Below are 21786 nucleotides of genomic sequence, written 5' to 3' on the forward strand. Positions count from 1 at the left end.
GTATATATAATAATCTATATATGCTGACAACGCAGGATATAGCGTAAGATGGCTCTCACGGGACATATAAGGCCCGAACGAATTCAATAATGTACCTATATATTCCCTCTTGTTCTTGGGAATATCAATAGTCGGGGTATATACGAGCATTGTTACAAGAGCCTCTGTTGGAAATGTTTTAGGCAATGTAATGTAAGTCGGATAAATATGCGAGTTGAAGGGGGACTTGTGCTTGAGGTTTAGATAGTTGACGACGACTCCATGGCAAATTTCCTGATATTTTATCTACCTAAAATTCATTGGAAAACTATTTAGGCACATTTCCATGTCAAACACATCCCTTACAGCACCTAAAGTGCATATGAAAAAGATATCGCAGCCATAATTTTTATTTATGAGATTATTCCAGTTTATATTGGTGATATCTCCTCTATTGATATTGGTTGGGATGCAGGAAATGGGATGTTCGCATCATTACGGCATTCAAATCTTAGATCGCCTGAATTGCTAAAAGAAATGGTATTATTTGTGTTTTTTCCTGATGCGAGCTTACTAGTGGAAAAAGGACAGACGTAGTAAATTCAGTGTGAGAAGTGAAACAAACTCAAGAATAGTTTCTTTTTCAGTAGATAAGTTTTAATTGCCTTTAAGCTTGATAAACATAATTTACGACAATACTCCAAGTTTCCCTTCCATAATTTAATTAAGACAATGTTGCTGCCCTACGAAGAATGAGCCGTTATCTCGACTGTGTGTCCTATGTAATGTCCGACGCGGTGGAACATAATATAACGTCGGCATCTCCACTATTATGGCAGCCAAGTTTGCTAATTGAAGACCCGGCTACTGAATTAGTTGTTCATTTAATGGTCTATCATACTTATCTACGTCTGTTTGTTAGCGTTTACTGCTCTTCCAGACGCTGAAGTTATCTCAAAATAGGTGAAAGTGTATGACGACTTAGGAATAATATTACGACTGGGGCATAAATTAAAATCTCTTTTATTTTCGTCAGTCGTAAGAACGAGCAATGCAATATACGAGAGTTTTAATTAAATAGTCGGCTTTTTAAGTCTCACCACAGCCTTCGCTTTTCACTGCTACGTACCACTCTTAACTATACGACTACCACAATTAATTGACGCGAAAAATACACAAATTGCTAAAAACACCCTGAGAAAGTAGAGGATTTTAAAAGTTCTACGTTTTTGAGAAATATACAGGGCGGGGTAGTCCTGTACATGGCAATGCGACGCGTTGATGGAAATTACAGTCAAAGTTATGAAGCTAGTGCCAAACAGAGTTTGACGGAAAGTTTCGATTTTGCCGAAACTTTCTGAGAAACCGTTCTTAAGAATTTTACATTTGAACATTTTCTTCTGCTAATAGTACTTGAATCACCTTTCTGCTTCTTCCAGGATATCGGGATGCTATACAATATTGGAAGAATTATTCGCAGTAACCAGAGTTTTGTCCTGCGAAAGGCACAGTGCAGGAGTTTACAGATGTTCGATTCTCAATGAGAAAGGAAAAACAGTGAGCGACGAATTTCATTTTCGAGTCCTGTGTGATTGGCTCCGAGCCGTCGCATGCTCGACCCTGTGCAACCCCCCGTGCAGAGTTCAAAATTACGTAGCATTCATCGTGTCTATTAATTTATTACAACACAGTGACTACAACTTTCCAAGAAATCCGAACCAATTTCCTCCTTCTATTGAACTTGCCGGCGCTCATCATCAGGTACTTCTCGCATTTCCTTTCCATTCACCTCTTCGTTTAATCTTGGCAAAAAAGTCCCATTGTTCGTATTTATCTTGCTACAAAGTATTGACGATCTTGAATTAACATTAATGACCTTCTCCCAAACCCCTCCACCAACAAATCATTTCTATGTGACTCTCGGACTGAATTTTTGTCCTGGACATTACGCCCCCACTCAGATTAAAGAGGCGCCTTTTAGTAGGACATAATTAGCTCTCCCTCCCCATCGAACCTCCACATTTGCCTTAAACGATAGGTCTGTCTGTTTGATAAAAGAAATTACACACATAAAAAGATGGAAATAAGTGAATGAAAAGGGCACGCAAATTTAATTATGAGACCTTATGCACTCGTACGAATATTCTGTTTTTTTTTTATTAATTTAACAGATACTCACTAAATGTCATCAAGCGCCGAATGCTGATGTGTGAAAACAAAATGATCCCCTTTCAATAATTATTGTTAGAACGTAGCCCAACGCGCACCCCATAAGCAGTCGCAATATTGGATCATGTATGATGCATAGCCATATATCCATTGGCGTATCTTTTAATTGAAACCATAAAACCGTCCCTTTGTTACTCTACCCCATATGTAATTTCATATTTTGAATCTCCCATCTATAAATCACACCATTAAATCGGCGAACAAATTTTGTTGTTTCATTTTTGATGGCATGTTGGATAAACGAATAATAATGCTTCCTCCGATAAGTGCGCGTATAATGGATTCACTCAATTAGTGCAGATAAACTAATTATTCATAAATGATTCAAAAATGAATCATTCAGATTATGGACTTAAATAAGTGCTATGCAGCGCTTGAAAGTCATTGATTCACGGAGCGGCACCGCCATCGACGTTGGGTTTTATGATTTTATCCAACAGTTGGACGTAGAAGAAGTCCTGCGGAAGCAATTTATTTGGCCTCGTCAGAATCTATTTTTCCCGAAAGGTTAATGTTTCCAAACTTTCTTCGCCGTACGTCGTGCCCATCAATAGAGATTCTACCGAATGAAGTAGATTATGAATTTCCCTTCTACAAACGTTCAGAGAACGTTCCCAAAGAGAGTCGAGGAGAGAATATATCCCGCCAGAAAGAAGAGTTGTTCTATTTTATTAACTTTTTCTTGTTTCCGTCATCCCATGATGGTAAATGGCTCTAAGGCAGGCAGAGCTCCCTTGCAGTCCTAACCCCAGGAAGACGTCAGTGCTGTTGACTAACCTGAGCCAACAAATCAAAATTTACTACTCCTTTAGCAGAATCGATACACTGAGACTAACGGTACATAACACTTTTGTATACCTGGGATCCGGAATCTCTGGATACAAGAGCGTTATAGCAACAAAGCATGTTGATTGAGTAGCGAAGAAATATTTTTAAGGGGGTTAAAAGCCATAATTCCACTAAACATTACCAAACGAGGCCCAAACAACATGATTTGAAATATACAATCAAGATATTAGTATAACGAGAGGGATAACACACAGCAGACATAACTGAAGCTTGTAAGAGTGTGCTAGCGTTTTGATAAGCGAGATGGGGCGATACTAAACTGAATAATCTCTTGATCCCGTTATCTACAAATATAATTATTCCAACGGGGTGTCTTGCTTTAAACAGCTTGCTTCATCGGCGAAATGGCTTACAGTGGGTCAGAATTGCCATTATAGGGGGACAAAATTCGGGACTGCTCCGTAACTTGTGTCTTGACACAGCTCGGTGGAAATAAAAATTACGTGAGTATTTTATATTGATTCTGCGTTATGAGAGAGACATCAAGGTCGGAAATAAAGCTGCGATGAGCGTAAGAATGTGAGAGGCAGATACACACAAAAACATGTTTTTTGATGTCATAGTCCCTGATTTTGATATACGGTTTTGTTGATAAACCTGCCCCGGCATTTGTGTTTTATACCGCGCTCGAATTCAATTTTAACACAATTTAGCCACGCATATTATGCATGAAATTTCATTTGCATTTGTTCTACGTCAATCCATAAAATCGAGAAAACTTTTGTGTATTTGTCGTTGCAAATAGTGTTTTGTTCTCATTGTGCCGAAGGTTCTGGAGCAAAACGCATCTCGACTCGGCGCGCCTCCACCCCTACCCCTATTTCTCGTCTCTCTCCCTCATCCAGAATTCCGTTGCTAGGTTACCGCCTTCGGCAACCGCAGAGACACTTCTACAATGGTGATGCTTGTTCTACACGACAAGCACAACACTTTTCCTGATACGGAAGATGGATTGAGATGATAACAACATTTCCCTTCGCTGACAAACAGGGGCGGCTCGTTAAAGACTCCCTTAGTAAATAAAGCTGGCTGTGCGGGTCGGGTTTCGGGATGAAAATTTCTAAAGAGAGATTCTGTTAATAAGGGAATTTTCCAGCTTCCAAAAGTTTCCAGAATCGGGTTAGGTCAGGCTCGATTTCCGGCCAGATTTCAAGCTATGATTTGAAGGATTAATAGGGAAATTTGGGTATTCGGTGTTCCCGCAGCGACAAACACTAATATTCTTACCTCTAACATGCCATGCAAAGATCCATCTGTGGCGAAATTTCCTTTCCTACTATACAAGAATTTGCATATTTCCCTCCAGATTACTTAGAGCCTTTTAATCCCTCGGCCGATTGGTTCCCCATAGTTGGCGGCTCACGACTATAGATTTGTCACCATAATTAGAGGGCGAGTACAGTGTCAAAATTATAATATGTGGAAAACTGAAGAATTGAATTATTGAATAAATAAAAATTTTAAAAATAGTTCGCGAAGAGACCACGTGAAAGATCGAGATATTCGCATCTGGATCAAATCCTTGCGCTCTTCCAGGTTAGCGTTGTGCCAACCCCAAACAAATTGAACAAAAATGGGTTTTAAACAATTCTTCCAAAACCTAATAGGTTTCGCTAACAACATGCTAAGCGTTGGTAAGATTTCCCTTGCAATGGTGCTGGAGACTGCAGATTCCTCTCGGTTTAAATGGTGTGGGTAATACACATTTACCTATCTAATTTGATCTTAAATCTGATTTCCCTGATCGAGCCAAAATTTTGCACCTGCACTACTGTCGCTTGGGAATAGTGAGTTCATATCCGATCCTGAATATCCTCCAGCATATGTAGCCGTTATGTTCAACGCTTCTCAAAGCCCGGAAAATACCCCATCAGAATTTCCGATTTAGATGTTTCCTAATAGAAATTCAATTTCCCAAATAAAGTACGATTTAACTTTATCCGGTTGTTTCACTCCGCATTAACGAAAAGGATTCAATACAATAGTTAACCAATAGCGCAGACGAAGAGAATTGAAACGGTGGCGGCGGAATACAAATTCACTCGAAGAAAATCATTTATTGTTGGAATCTCTTTATCCCTCTCTCTCAACACATGTTACAGACGTAAAGACCGCAAGAAAACATGAGAAGGGTGAAAATAAATATACGGAAAAAATTGCCCTTTCAGCGAAGATGTGGTTCGAAACGAAATATCATTTATTTTATTTATTTAGTGTTATGACTCTGCGAAATCCTGAGAAAGAGGGCTTTAGGGTGATGAAGAGTGCAGTGCCACTCTAAAGTGCCATAATTGATTGCACGAACCACAAAAGATCAAATTAAAATCGGGCGCTTAAATGGACGTAATCAACCAAACAAAACCTCATTCTTTAGAAAATTTACCATTGTTGAGGCATCAGAATGATAATTGAAACCGATATGGGATTACAATATTACGAGACCATATTTCTATGGGGATTATGACAGATTTGACACGTCAGCATCGCACATGTGTAACAATATATCCAGCTTATTCGATTTTATATTTTGCTAAATTGGTCCCTGGATGAGCCCTTTAAAAATGCACATACTAATATTCCTATTTGACCAGTAGTTTTCCATTTATATAATAGAAGGTTTTCAATTTTCAGTGAACCAAAGCAATATGGCGATGGGACTGGGCCACGACAAAGACGCCAAAAAGAAACACACGAGGCCGACGTTTTCGGGGCAACAGATATTTGCATTAGAAAAAACTTTTGAACAAACCAAATACCTTGCAGGCCCTGAAAGGGCGAAACTCGCGTATGCCTTAGGAATGACTGAATCACAAGTTAAGGTAAGAGAAGTGACTTGAAATCGGTTCAAACATCCCGCAAAACATATTTTTCGTTTTTTTTGTAGTCGGTATTTAATGTTGCGGCTTTAAACCGACAAATGAAAATTATTCAATATTGAATAAACTGGGGATAGATTTATTCAATAAACTGAAAATTGATCTATTCAATATCGAATAAATTGGAAATTGATTTATTCAATATTGAATGAACCAGAAAAAATAAAGATGAGTCGTGCTCCCTTCTTTCGAGTCCTTGGTGTTTGGCACCTGATTTGGTCGAAAAATGGCAAAAACTTCAAATTTTTGCCGGGCACTATTCTCGAATTCATACCGGGTGAGAAAGATAAATTTAGTGGACTTTGTTACCATAAATCCAACCATCCTTAAGTAACCCGCGGCAGAGATACACCATAAACCGCATTTTATCTATTAAATGGTACTATTTTATCACTACCAACAACTGTCTATTTGCGACCATCAGTGACTAAGGTCGTCGATTGAATTCCATAATTGAAGAAGTAGCTATCTCTTCTTTCACAAAGCGTAACCTTATGACCATTCATAAAACGAGCCTTAAAGCCTTGAAGTTACGGTGGTGCTCTCTCCTCTGATCTTGAACACCTCATAAGATTCTGAATAAAGAAATCTTCGATAACGGTTTTTTGCGACTTACCCAAGGCATTCGACTATATGAATCTGCTGTGTTTTGGGCACTAGAGGTTTGCGAGGTTTCTAGCTCTCTTGGAGGGTTCGAGGATGTATTACAGTTAATTTTATTAATAGAGTCGGACACAATTCCGGGGCTGCTGGTGCACATGACTTTTCCCGTGGTTGCTAATGAAGTCATTTCAAATCTCTTTAAACATTTTCATTGATATGTAATTGCATTGCTGAAAACGTACTTTTGTGAAAATTTTAACTGTTATTTGACAAAGGTCCTAAGATAAATCTCCTGTGTAATTACAACTCTTTAAATTCCTGAAATTCCTCCTCCTTTGGAATGAAACTTTCAAAAACGTTAAAAACGCTTCCAGTGCTTTCGCCCTTCGTAAGCCTACCTCACATTATATTTCATATTTGCCTCTCTGAGGGTAATTTATGAATGAAAAAAAGTCGTTTGCATGGCAAGAATTATAAAAAGCCCTGCTACTGACTTCTCATTAAAAAAAATAAACAAAAGTGAAGAGTTGCGGGTATAATTCGACACCCGTTGCGAAAGCCGTTCATATTTTAATTTAATTAAACTTGTAACAAGATAAAATTAATTTTTAATTTTTGCAGGACGAAGGTAATGAAGGTAACGAGAATCTTAAAAAGTCGGCGTTTAAATGAGTTTTACGATGACTTCTTCGCTGCTAAAATGCAGCGCAGGGAGAATTTTGTCCAGATTATTTTTTGTTGTATACTCTGAGGACCTCTTACTTTAATGAAGCGTAGCAACTCCAACCACGGTTTAATGGCTTCCTGTAATCCAGGTCTGTAATAATAAAATTAAAAGTTATATACTCTTTGTTCCAATTTTGGGTTTATGCAACAATACCATTTGACGAAACAGATAAGAACGTCTACTAACCCTATTATCACCACTTCGGGCCATTGGAGAAATGGTGGAGAAAATGGACTGTTTATTGACCTAGCAAAGATTGCCGGATTCCTCGTATTCACTAGAGAAAAGATACTATTCATAAGCACTTTAGATTTGACACAATTTTTCCTCTTCATAGCCTTGCAGATCTCACACCACCTAAAGTCAGACCATGCAGATGGCATCCTTGGAACGTCGTTAAGTGTTAATTGTTTTCCTATATTTTTCTATCCATTCTTCTTTTTTCTCTGTCTTTTCATTCTTATCTATGCAGCGGTATTCTGTTTAGCATTTCATCCCACTTTCTCCTCGTTAATTGCTGTGCTTATGGTTTCAGTATATAGAGGGTTCTTTCCTGCCAGTCTCTGCATGTTGGAAAGGAAAATTCGCCATGTAACTCAATTAATTAATATCAAAGCGCATTACTTCACAACACGATAGCGTTAATAGTAATGCAAAACATAAATCACGATCTCAAAATTAATTAGTTACTGATAGACAATTTTGCATAATTTTAATGGCACCAAATCCGGGACATTTATCTTCATTTTCAGTGACACTAGTTTGCTTTAAACTATCCGACCTGTCGAAACTCATTATTTATTAATTCAAACATATATTAATACACAAACTAATATTGAATTAAAACATTATTAAAACAATGTGCCTTACATATTGCCGCTTTCAATAATCAGCATTTGAATAATTGCATCCAGTCTGTTAGTAGAATTATCCAGGCAGCAACAGCTGCAATAAATGCCAGAATTTTGGAATATTTGACAACCAGCGTTTATTTATTTTCATTTTGTTGGTTGTATGAAGTGGTGTTTGCTCAATAATATCAGATAATATCTTGGCTAGGGTCCAGCAGGTCCGGTACCATTGGGCAGTATAGAACTGGCTTTCCAAACTATTCAGTCTGAGCATCACAATTCAGACATTGATATCATTATTAGTGACAATAGCATGACATGTCCTTATACTGACTCTTTGGAGCCTCATTCCCTTTGTCCTGGCTTTTTACCTTCTATTTTAAAAATGTAGGATTAAGTGGGGCAAGTTGACGGTACTAAGGGGCAATGTGATGTAAAAAGAATGACATGATTTTTATGGAAATAAAAATGCATGGATAATAAGCTTTCGTATATTGCTTTGAGTAAAACAATATTAATGGAAAAATATTTTCGGAAAAATGATGAAGAAATGTGATGATATTTTTTTCGTAAATTTCGTCCTTTTGCACCTATGTGGGGTAAGATGACGTCCACATTGACGCCACATGGCGAAACATTAAATGCTTTGGTTTGGTTTGCTTTTATTTTTTAAAAGCTCACGTTGGTGTTCCTCTGTTTTCTTTCTTCTTTTTTGGCGTTTCTGATTTTCTTCGTCTTCTAAGCGTTTTTTATTCGGTGAGGAAATTATCACGGAAGCTTTTTAATTGATATTAAATGGTTCTCTTGCCAGGATCGTCGGTTACTTTTACACTTATAATTTCTTACCATCTGTAAAAAATACACAAAAACTAGAAAATGACGGGTTCCTCATCTTGCCCGCATCATCTTACCCCCGCTGTACATGTTCAAGAATTTTTTGTGAAAACTAAAAAAAAACTCAAAATTATAACGATACCTGCAAAATATTTTAATTATCAAGAAATTTCTAGGAAACATAAGAATATTTTTTTATCGAAACTTACCTTTTCGTTGAAAAATCCCTTATTTTCGAGTTGACATTTATTACATCCAATAGCGATTTTTTAAAATGTTGTAGTTAGAGACTAAAACAACAGATTAAATTCCCATCTACTGGCTTAAATTAGAACTTCATACATAAATATTTCAAAAACTGTCATCCTATAAATTAAACATCTTTCAGATTTCCAGATAACTTGAGTTCACCATCTTACCCAGCACGTCATCTTGCCCCACCTTACCCTATGTATTAAACTTGCATCTTTCATAGTCGAATGAGATTTGGAATAATTGTTTTTGTTAATATTACTGCGATTTCCGCGGTTCGAATGATTTGAATAAATTGAAAACGTAATATTTCACTACTAGACGCTTCAATATCGCTTTGTTCTCATAGCTGTACTAGTCTTAAGTCTAAGAGCCACTCTTAACAACAGTCTTCTTATATTGCTAAACACGCTATGACTAGATCCCACAATGTTCTTACAAACATACAGACATTAACATAAACAAATATTAGAATATTCTACATGCATAAAAGGAAGTAATAAATCACTCAGTCAAGCGCCCACGATGAACCCTTTTTTGCCGCTGTCTTTTACTTGCGGCGGCCGAACGCCAGCCGTAACAATATGGTCCTAATTGTAGAGGCATGCCAGGAGTCTCATCATTTTCCCTATAATTGACCATTGTTCCAGCTTTCGCAGATCTATTAAATATACTGCTTGTTAAGCAATTTTTAAGTAGGATCCAGACAGATTCCGTCGTCGTGTGATATTTCTCTAAGTTCTTCTTTTTGAGCGTTGGAGCAGTTTTGGTAGTCGATCCAATCAATGTATTTCCCAAAGGGTCATCTTGTATAGTTTATAATAAGATATAATTTTATATCATTTCCAACTTAAAAGGGACTAAATTCGTTACTCAAAATGCCATGGGACGAGGAAAACATAAGCCAGCAATTAGTTAAAAATGCTTGTGGAATATTACAATGTCAACGTATCTAATTTGTATTCAGTAAATCTGTCATCCAAACGATTAGTAAAATACCCTCAACATATCGGCGTTTGAAATGAATCCGATTAAGTTTTTAAGTACGTAGATCGTGGGGTTAAAATGAGTCGGTCGGCCATTAAAATCCACCATGGGAAATGCCGCTTGGACTTCCGTTGATGTAACAGATTTAGACCTGAACAAGGGGGTTTTACATCAAGCACTCTGCATGTAGAATACTCGGGAATTAGGCCACCCTTATTAGAATTTTTCCAATTGCTGGAAAATGAGTTTTACTAAATAGCGCTGAAAGTTTTCGCGTAATAAACTGAAGTATATCATCCACTAAAGAATAAAATAAAGCCTCACAAAAAGCGATATCCCTCGTTTCTGAAATTAATGAAACCAGGAAATCCCCATGTCGCAGAAAAGCCCGCAGGAAGAAAATCTTTCGACAAGTGTAAATGTCCCCTTTTGTTACTCACTAAATTTGCATTTTTATTGAATCTGTGGCAGCCGAGATTGGAATTGAAGTCTGTATGTTGACAAAAAATAATACGCCCAATATTACGGTCTGGAAACATCCCCCAGGCAAACTTCGCTAACTCCGAATATTTTAATTTTCTCAATTAAATCTATAATCCGGCAATTATATTCCCGTTATGCATTCCATAAGCTTCGAGGTTTACGATTATATTATAACACGAGAAACATTTTCAGGGTTGCAATAATTTAAGGGAGAAAATCAAATCGGAGGGTAAGGAAGCATTAGAATATCGCCACGTAAACTTGTATCTTGTCGATTTTGGTTTTTCATGCGTTTCATCATTTCGGTTTGAGCTAAGGTCAATCTGAAAGATCCTAAACAGACCTCCTTGCATAGATTTCAAGATACTTTTTGATCTTCTGGCTAGCTTAAAGAGGTATCCGTCAAGAATCATCGCTTTTCACGGAGCTTTTGACAATGTTTTGATCGAGAATGATCACTTTGGTTAACTCCCTCTAGAATTCAAAAAGCTTCATTGACGAATTTTTGGGAACCTTTTAGTATCTGACCCAAACCAAATTGCACAAAAAAAGATTTTCTCACGCAACGTTGTTGGACCAGATCAGGAATTTTGCAAATCCTCTTCGTGGGTTGAGGAAGAGTTTTAAAACCTTGAGTGGCCATGATGACAGTGTCGGCCAACGAGTTCATATTAAGAAGCCTCTGCCGCATATGTGTCGTCAACGACCTTCACCGATTAAATATACTGCTAGGAGCATGGCTTCGCACTTACATTCCAGACACGTTAGGGGCATGTTGTGGAAGTGTTTACAAATAGGTTTTTGGTACGTGGTCCAGGATTTCGACTTCAGCATCGTCCGAGTCGTGGTAAACAAGAAAGTTTTTTTCCCTTTTTAATTTTAACTTTTTTCGAACGTTCTTAATAAAGACTAACCTAGTGCTGGCTAAAATAGATATTGCACGTCCAGTACAGAGCCGTATTGGCCCCAAAATCTCCCAAAGTCTACTCCATTTCTGCCGATTTTCAAAGTACAGTGAAACCGCGGCATACGACCTAAGCTACTTTTTGATGTTTACGCTTATGCTAAATTAACCTTTCCTGTAAGAAGTGATGTAAAAATGATTAATCCGTTCTCATGTAAAAAAACACCTTTTGATATGGTATATTAATGAGATTGTAAAATAATTTAAACACTGTTTAAGCACATTAATAAGAAAATAAATTTTATTATAGATTTTTAAAGTTATTATATTGTATTTGAGTGTATTACATTATATAAATCGTTAAATCAAAATCAAATCAAATCAAACTCTCCTTAATACCAAAATACACTACTGGACAAAAAATCTGGACAAGTTTATTGTTTAAATTTTCAAAGAGAAAAACATGAAATTGGATGGTAAAGTATTTTTAAAATAAGATAGAGCATCAAATCCAATATTCTTTTACTATATTTTACAAAATTATTGCTATTAGCATTTGTTTTGAGAAAAGTAACATAAACAGAATAATCTCAGATATTAATTTCAACGTAAAAAGCAATATTTAGTCGTTTTTTTTTGCATTTTTAGCAATTTTTTGGATTTCTTTGAAATAAACAAAGATATCCTATATGTTAAATAGTGTTTATCCTATTAATTCACAAAATGCGGCCCAAAATAGCGGCACAAATTTTTGCATTAAGTCAAGTTGGTTGAACCGTACGATATATTGCAGTTTAGCTTTTCTTGAAGTTACTATTAATTTGGTTTCTTTTGTTAATTTTCAATTAAAATGTTTCCTTTTTAATTTTATCATGTATTTAATTTTTCCTAAATTTTTTCTAATATAATTATGTGAAAAAAACAAAAAAGTTTTATATCATTGTTTTCTAAAACTGTTGTTATAAACTTTTCCTGATTTTTTGTCCAGCAGTGTATTAAGAAAAAAAACAAATAAAATTCTATTCTATGAAAGAAGAGTCCCATTCTAGTTTTTTTGCTTTTCCATTTTCTGGCAGCTTAGAAAAATAATAAAATTTAACTTGAAAATTAAAATGAAAAGAAAGTTGACAAAGTTACAGATCGTGACACGTGGTATGTACACCAACCAACAACTCTTACCCCCAGAAATTAGATAACAACGGAGTCATTCTCCAAGTTGAGACAGAGTTATCCGTACAATTTCCAAAATTAATAGCTATTTTAACCCGAGATAACCTGAACTAACCTAATTGATTAAATAAGTTCCTACTACCATCTCTCAAGAAAAGGTGACACGCACCCTCCATCACACTTTTCCTTGTTGAGAAATGTCGGTCTTAACAGCTCAAGGTACATATTTTATTAGACCTATAGTTTATACGCTTGTATTTGTAATTAATTAACGCAGTAAGCCAGAGCCATGAGCAAATGAGGCAACGTTCAAATTTAAATTGGCTAAACGATATTATTCACGGTACATTTTGTCTTATTTAACGCTTTATTTGAATTATAGCCTAGTAATAATGTGGGCTATTAGACAGTACATTCCAGATGAGGAGAAGCTAACGTCTATACTTGGGTTAGTCCAGTGCCGGACTGAGACAGGTTAGGTTCTTTATTTCCTCATTAAAATGAAAAGGCACAGAAATTTGTTTGCAATACTGATTATTAAAGACACAGTGTAAGAAAAAAAAAACATATTTTCCAAAGAGAAAAAAAAAAGAAAATTTCGTTATTAAATTAGAAAAATTGACAGAAAATTGGAGTAAATTCGACGGTGAAAAGTGACGAAAGTAAATCAATGAATTTCATAATAAAATATATAAAATCGAAGATATTAAAGTGTCGTCAATGGCCAGTACGTCGCTGTTCCTCATCCCCTTTACGAGATGTCAATGGGGTTCGGAGACCGAGCTGTACTGTGTATGATGTATCGTTTTTAAGGGAGGGTTTGCAGCCACCGCGGCATAATCTTCTGACAAATTGAATAAAGGCGGCACAAAGCTGGGGAGGCTAAAGGGCTGCCACTTGTTTATAACAAACATCGTCATAGCTATTTAGACTTAGCCACCCTGATTGATAAGGCTGAGCCTAAACGACTGGCGGGAAATTTCGTGACGCATCCACTTCGTTTCGTGAAAATCTGTTTCAATAAAAATGGACCCGATCAACTAGATGTTTATAATAAATTGATTTATTTATATATTTTGCATGTGTGCAAGGTGGGAACTGATCGAGGGCGGATGATAGTTGTTATGCGTTAAAGTTGGCGAAACTGCAGAAAGTGGTCTGCGGTTGAGTTCCGTTTCACAGACTTTAGGGTGGCTCTCACGCTACGTCAGGTCCTGAATCACAGAGGCGGCGAAGGAAATGACAAGTTGATCAAGTGGGGTTCCCAATGGTGCTTCAACGACCTTAACCATGTCTAGGGGTTACTAAATGGTGCGTGTCTCACGTACTGAAGATATGCGCTTTGGAAAAAATGAAGACAAACTGGATACGGTCATAGGCTTATAGCCAGGCCAAGGATATCTCGAACAACCCTGACAGACTCGAGGCACCATGGCTACTAAGGGGGATTAAGCAATGCATTGAGGACCTAGTGGGGGGAGGTTTCCAGGTAAGTGCGCCTGCTTTCTCAGTGGTACTAATGAAGCACGCGCACTTACACAATTGCAGAAGTGACTTTACCGTCCAAAAAATGGTAAGTTTTTTAATTTATTTTGGCAAGCTGCTCTAGCCAATTTTTGAAACTTTTATTGTCATTGTTTAGCAGTGCAAGTTCCAATCGTTCCCAACCAAATTATCCATAAATGCAACTTCCCTTCCGACCTTTCACGCCGGTTTAAAAAAATGTGCCTGATCAGTATAGGGATGAAGCTTTTTTTGTCCACTTCTGTTTTGCAGCGAGCCTTTGTGTATTGACGTTTTGATTTATTGGTGATCCCGGCAATCTACGTGACATATATACGTTTTTATTGTTTTGCCACTGGAAAATGGCAGGTTTTATAATTCGAGATAAAATCTTGAAATACTGTAGCTGGAGCCATAGACATTATTTCGGGAGTGTCACTTTGGGGAAGATAGAAGCTATAAATATCGAGAAATTAGGGACGCTGGTAACACTAACCCAGTAGTTTCGCTCTATTTACTGCACGATTATAAAGGGAATATAAAACGTAAGCGAAATCAGTGGTTATCGAGGTGTTATTGACTTAATGGAGTTGTTCGTTGTAATGTAGTGGCGGCAAAAACTATGTTCGCTCTGGTGGATCCAATTAACCGTTTAAATTCTTCTATACCTCGAAACTCTGCGACTCATAGCCCAAACTTATTTTCAGGCTACACTGTGAAGGAAACTTATCTACCTAAAGAATAAAACACCTCGCGGAATGTAAGATATTGTCATGGAGATGTTTCAGAGAAAAAAAGGTCTCTGCAAAATAATAATTAAATGCTAATGGACCGATGGTCAACAGCGCACCATTTTCGATGTACAGATTGGCAATGTTTCAAAAATGTTTTTCACATCACGGGAGAACATTTTCAACAGTTTTTGCTGGAAGTCACGAAAATGCTGCAAAGGACTAAAAAGTTGAAGAACGGGAGAAGAAATTTAATGAGTACCCCCCGTTAAAATAGACAAAATGCCCTTTAATCTAAATTGAAAACATAACTGAATACATATGAAAACATACGCTATAACCTTTTAATGCTAATCAGTTGTGGAAAATTCTATTACCCTCATCCCTTAAACCAAAAAAACCCTTAAACCGCTATCTTCTCAATTATTATTTTTAACTTGAAAGCTGATTTTTGGAAAAATCTGAAAAAATTACACATATAGAGAAAACCCTCGCGCATTAGCTACATTCTTTTTTCTGCTAATTCTAACCTAAAAACGATTTTAAAATTTCAAAATGAAATAACTTTTTTTTGCGGAATGGGATGCAGGTCCAGTTTTTTCTTCTAATGATGGGTATTTTTATGACAAATCTAAATGTATGTAAAATGTGTCACTTTATAGACTGCGTCATATTGAAAAATGCAAAAAACTTAATTTTTTAGCGTTTTTTTTTCAATACCGAATTAAGTATTTCTGCTTTTTTGGGTATTTGATGCATTTTTTATGTCTGTTTGTGAATAAAATATTTTTTCAATTCTATAAATTTCGCAGTCATATTAAAAGTGTCGTTATAAGTAGTAAAACATCCTTTAAATTAAATCGAGAAACAGCAAATAAAATGCATTGAATAGATACTATTACATTATAAAAAATGAATCAAATGCCCAAAAAAGCCGAAATGCTTAATTCAGTATTGAAAAAAATGCCAAAAAATTAAATTTTTTGCATTTTTCAGTATAGCGCAATCTAAAAAGTGACACATTTTATACACTTAGATTTGTCATAAAAATGCCCACCATTAGAAGAAAGCACTAGACCTTCAGCCCTTTCTGAAAAAAAGTTATTCCATTTTGAAATTTTGAAAAACGTAATGTGGTGAATGCGCAAAGATTTTCTATACATATATGTGTGATTTTTTCCAGATTTTTCGAAACACAAGTTTTCAAAATAAAAATTACAATTGAGAAGATAGTGGTTTAAGGGTTTTTTTGCTCTAGAGAGTGGGGGTAAGAGAATTTTGCACAACTGATTAGCATTAGAGGGTTATAACTATATGTACTTATATGCCCATTCAATTAGGTTTTCAATTTACATCAAAGGGCATTTTGACTATCTTGATGGGGTTACTCTTTGGTGTCACAATTTACATCGGGTGTGTCAAAAAAACGTACAAAGCAGAAGATAGTACATGACCCAAAAAAACATAACACGCTCTACCAAGGATTTTGTCATTTTGTTGTAGAGTCTTAAAGAAAATAGGTGTATAGAATTTCAAAAATTTATCTCAATTCATACGTGAGAAAAATGCAAAATATGGAAAAAACTTCATCACCCTATATAATGAAAATAGTACGTTTTCGACTATGATTCTATCAACATTCTTTTATTGTTTTGCAGAGTACTATCACCACCTGAAATATCTCCATGATGATATATTACACCCTGTATAACTGTTATATTGCCATTAGGTTGTCATAATAATAGCTATATGTTATATGATTTTGCTCTTTTCCGTTTTGAAATTTAAAGAATTTCTTACCTCCCTAAAGAACACAACTAACGAAATTTGCAGGACCAATGTCAAAGTCTTTTTTCCTCGACATTAATCACAACTTTAAAGGGCGAATAGACGGCGTTAAATTAATATCTCTGTACAGATTTTTCGCCTGGGAAGTTCTTATTTTTAATTAAATCCAGGATAATAATTTAAAGTCAGTTTAAGACGTTACGATCTTCTATGATGCGGATTGAAAAGAGTTTTTTTCACGGATCTGTCACGGGAAAAAGTGCAGCTGTTTCCCATCGAAATTTTAATAATCGAGGCGCCCAGTCATTGGGGGTAAATCGCACTATAATTTGAAGGGGGATGGATTGAAGACTAACACCGTACAACCAATCAAATATTTTCGGTAAAGTCAATGAAAATATAACAAATAAATTTGAGCAATTGGAGCGAAAACGTATTGGAAAAAAATTTTCATCGAAACATTAGGGTTCTCTTTCGTTTGACCGTTCTAAGCCCCGTATGCAAATGATAGTCATTAGTGTGTCGTTAACCGTTAACGTAAGGCAACCGAATCGATTAACGCTAAGTGACTTCGTAATTAGCTCTATATGTTGCTGGCAGCGGTTGGCACTGTTTTACTCTATGTCTTTAGAGCACCCCCTCATCTAGATCGAATCTGATATATCCAAATTATATCGGCCATACTGTGGGTAGGGTAAGGAAAGTGTCAGTAACAAATGTTATTAAATTGCAACTATGCTTCATTAATTTATCATCGCGAATACTTGTTCTGACTTACGTTACTCTAGTTTAGTAATAAGTAGCAGCACGGCTCGTTGGGTATAATGAATATGGAGATATGATAGACTATAAATAGTTGGAAACAAAATAAGCGAGGTTTACCTTTAATTAATGCCTGTAGGCGGAAAATTCATTATACAAATTTCATAGACTTCTCCATAAAACGTAAAGGTTAATTAACATATAAAAAAGTGTATAGGATTTATTTTCAGTGAAATTAATCCGACACTTTAACACCGTTTTAATGCCATTAGCGAGACTAATTTGGTTGGCATTTGATAGCGATTAAGCTGATATATTTGATCAGATCCATTTGGTTTTACTTCTAAGTTTTGCCTTTCGGGGCTCGGCAGAACTAATAGATAAACGAATTTTTAATTCATCTGGCTCTTGTTAGTGTAGAAGGCTCGTGTAAAGAGCCCAAATAACCTACTTTTTCCAGTACAACATTGCAGTTTCAGTCTAAGTCACGTTCTAAAAAAACCTTCCCCACTTCTATAGAAGAAACTTACCTAACTGGCCGTTTGGAAGAATGGGAATTTGTTTGAATTTTTCTAACCAAACGAGTGATGAATTTCTTCATTTTTTTGGTACTTAAGTATCGAGTTTAGAGAGCGAAATTTTGTTGCGGTTTTAACAGTTACGACTGTTCGGAGGATTCAGAACGCTACTAATTAAACCTCAATCAAAAGTCGAAACGTTTCATCTGTCACCATTTTGTCTACATTACGAGGAGCCTGTATTTTGATAGAGAGGTGCGCCTTGAATCTAATAGGACATGTTGCCCCTTCTCTGGGGCAACTAGGAAAGCAACGTGACGATATGAATTATTTAAAATCACTTAAAAAAATTATAACTTTATGAACCACATTATTTGTTCGAAGAAATTCTGAGCGTTAGTTCACCCGCAAGCTTAAAATCCTTGAAAATAATTTGAATAAACCGAAAACACACCCCTTTTCGATTAACCGCCACTCATTCCGTAGTAAGGGGTGAACATCCTCGTGCGGTGCCTAATTAGGGCGAAATTTTAAGGGACAATACAGCAGCCGACCCTGCAATCAAATAGCCCTGATTGGCCGTCAAGGGCTGACAGGGCGATAGTAAAACCACATTCTAATGCCAGCCTTGGCTGGTTTTCGACGCCATTGTTGTCTGGATGCTCACCGATTCATCATATTACACTGACGGGTATAAAGCGTTTTATTTTTTGGCGTATTGATGTGCTCTCGTAATTTAAACCTGGATATATGGCAATGTTTATGCTCCGCGTTTTAAACCCGGGGAGATGATCAGATGCCACTGTTAGGAAAAATTACTCGAACAGCTATTGTTATCCTGGCTAAGTAAATCTTCCAGAATCCATCTTTTACGGTAACGTTGTGCAGAGAGACACGTCTAACATGCCTATTTTCTTACACTGGAAACATCAATTTGCACTTCTCTGACTGGGACCTGAAACATTGAATAACAGTTCTCGTGTCCGTAACACAGCAATCAAAATTAAGTCTCGACTCACAGAAATCATTATTATTATGAGCAGTTTATATCGTGAAATTAGTAATAAAACAGGAGCGTTCCAGATGTCGGAAAGTACAACGCCATTCGTAGTTCAGCACTGTTTGTTAGATGTTAATATCTGCGAGGTAACATCTTCATTTTAATTAATGGTTGCTCTCTTCCATCTCCGTCTAGTGCGCTTTTTATTGGATCCGTCATTTTCCTTTTCACTTTCGTTCCGCAAATATCGAACCATAGCCCCGGATCGTTGCCGTGCCTGTATTAACCCTCCAGACCCTATTTGCATGATTTATGGTCGTACTATAGCTTTAAATACCATGTAATTCTCAAATATAATATATAATTGAGGTATTATATGAGAATTAGTGAAAACAGGAACTTTATTTAACAACTTTAATAAAGGGAAATATTTAAAGATCTTCTCCTTCATTAATCTTTTCATGCTCCTTTGTTAAGCATAAATCTCAAAATTTATTTAACCTCTTGAAAATATCACTTAATTACGCTCATCAATTTTTTTATGGTTTGAAGTAGTCGGGCTTAAGATTTTTTTAATTTTTAGGAAGGTGAAATGCCCACAGACAGAGAAGTGCAGCTGTAACAGCGATCATTAGCGCGCCAAGGCCAAAAGAAGAGTCAGTGATGTATAGTCTTTTTGATTAAGTTTTTATTAAATAAAAATTAAAAAGTTTATTAAATAGAGTTCCTTTATTAGCCCCATTTGTCCTCCTGACCTGCATGTGCTCTATATCAAGATTGACAATTTTATTCTCGATTTTGTTCGTGTTTAAATTGGTGCACGTACGCGCGATATTTGAATTAAAAAAAAAAGTCCAATGAGAGCTGAACGATTTGAACGACCGAATTTTATATCCGATTGATTTGGCTATTCGAATTATGACAAATTCTCGCTATAATAACTCCTGAAAATTGGGCAACTTTTGAAGAGAAATGGGGGTGTTCGGACGCACCTTTCGGAACGTAGAGAAATTTTTGGAGATTTTTGGGGACTTTTGGGAATTATTTTAATATTCATGTAGTCGAGACATTCCCGGAGGAGTCTGGAGACTTCTGGCAAGCTCTTTACGGCAAGACCGCTAGGAACCTCCAAGGCCCTTGACGCTAGTACCAATCTCCATAAAACCGGCGTCTCAATCTCATCATAACTACCCTGAGTTGCGACCTTCAATGTCTTTTTCTATTAACAAATTACACGTCTCTACAGCAATATTGAGACGCATCACCAAAATAATTAATTCTTGTTAAACCTTGCTGCTCCCGCCTAAACATGACTCTCTTTGCTGCAGGTTTGGTTTCAAAACAGACGGACAAAATGGAGGAAGAAGCACGCAGCGGAGATGGCAACAGCAAAGAGGAAACAAGAAGTGCTTGATAATCAAACAGACGAAAATAGTGACATTATTTCTGATAATGAGGAAGAGCACACGGCTAAAAGGCAAAACCTGCAATGAGTGTTTAACATGGGTTGTGGTAGCGATAGCTTTTAAGGCGCATTTCCATAAATTGGGTAAATTAATTTCAAAGCTGGAATGTGAGGCAGAAATTTGCTTATGCTTTGAGCAGTTTCCATTTAGTTGGATGAAATGTGATTAAAATTAGAAAATTGAACCTGAGCAATTGACACTGCAGTCGAATTTATTAGGAGCGAAGTTGTTTGTTTCGATTTAATTTTTCCTTAAAATTGTGATTACCGCAACTCATTAGTATTAGTCACTCCCATAGAAGAATTTGTGAAGTTTAAAACTCTGTAAATATGAGATAATTTGGTAATGTAAAAACATTCTAACGACTGCGTGACTAAAACGCGCGAATGTATAAATGTCTCAAAACAGGCAACTCTGTACGTACTGTCGGTTTAAAATTTTTTAAATTATTTATAAAAATGAAACACACCAGGCCTAAAGGTGAGACGGTTTTCTGTGCAGCTTTTTGAGACTTCACAGGCGAATTTAGCACTTGTAAATACCATCACGAGCCATCTGCAAGATGTGGGAACCTAAGTGAGAACGTTGATATTGTTTAATACGTAAAGAAATTTTCTCCAGAGCTTTCTCTCCTCAGAACACATATTTATTGCCTTCAGAGATCTTTTCCCACAAAAACCTGTAAATAGTACCTAACAAAGTATGTAATATATCTGCTATTCACAAGGCTTGAAAATGTTCAATATAATGTATATTACATGTAGAATTTAATTTGAATAAATCTAGTCAAAGATATTTTTAGTGTTTTCTGTGGATAGGTCTGTTTAATTTTCGCAGTTAAATGAGATTTTAAATCCTCAACATTCGCTTAAATGAATCATTTCATCTGCTCTATGTATAAAGTTTGCACTGAATTGGTGAGTATTTTGTTTTTGTTTGTACGTAATTCTGTTGTTGCTATCACACGATATAATTAAAGTTGTACATAACTCCGTGAATAACATAATATGTAAATTGTGTATGGATATGCCGAAAAATTACATTAAAGTGTATTCGACATTACTTTTGTTTATTAATGAATTATGTTTCACGTAGAATTGCGAACGGAGATAATATCTGAAATTGCCCTTTATTTCGATATTTCATAAATAGCCGAATATAGTGCAATTAAACATTTTAAATTCTGTTTATAAAACACATCGTTTTGTTCGTTACTGCTTGTAATAAAATGTAATTTAGCGTATATTCATATTTATAGTTTTTGCTTAACAAAC

The 21786-nt window shown here is 36.2% G+C and overlaps 1 protein-coding gene and 1 long non-coding RNA gene across 3 annotated transcripts in view; one reads left to right on the forward strand and one right to left on the reverse strand.

Annotated features, from left to right (window-relative positions):
• The window catches only part of HGTX (HGTX homeodomain transcription factor), a 29392-nt gene extending 8085 nt beyond the window's left edge, over positions 1–21307 (forward strand). The window contains exons 2-3 of one of the 2 annotated variants that reach the window (XM_066392796.1): positions 5674–5876; positions 20375–21307. In XM_066392796.1, the coding sequence (XP_066248893.1) occupies positions 5674–5876; positions 20375–20539 (368 nt within the window). In that variant the 3' untranslated portion in view covers positions 20540–21307. The remainder of the gene's footprint in view (positions 1–5673; positions 5877–20374) is intronic. The other variant, XM_066392797.1, reaches the window with a different exon arrangement.
• On the reverse strand, positions 8760–9536 carry LOC136410591 (uncharacterized). The gene is made up of 3 exons (XR_010752261.1): positions 9368–9536; positions 9158–9314; positions 8760–9060 (listed from the first exon to the last, which is right to left on the reverse strand). It is a non-coding gene; the product is annotated as an uncharacterized lncRNA (long non-coding RNA).
• Positions 21308–21786: the final 479 nt, after the last annotated feature.

The sequence above is a fragment of the Euwallacea similis genome, chromosome 8 (genome assembly GCF_039881205.1).
Source record: "Euwallacea similis isolate ESF13 chromosome 8, ESF131.1, whole genome shotgun sequence".
In the NCBI taxonomy this organism is placed as follows: domain Eukaryota; kingdom Metazoa; phylum Arthropoda; class Insecta; order Coleoptera; family Curculionidae; genus Euwallacea; species Euwallacea similis.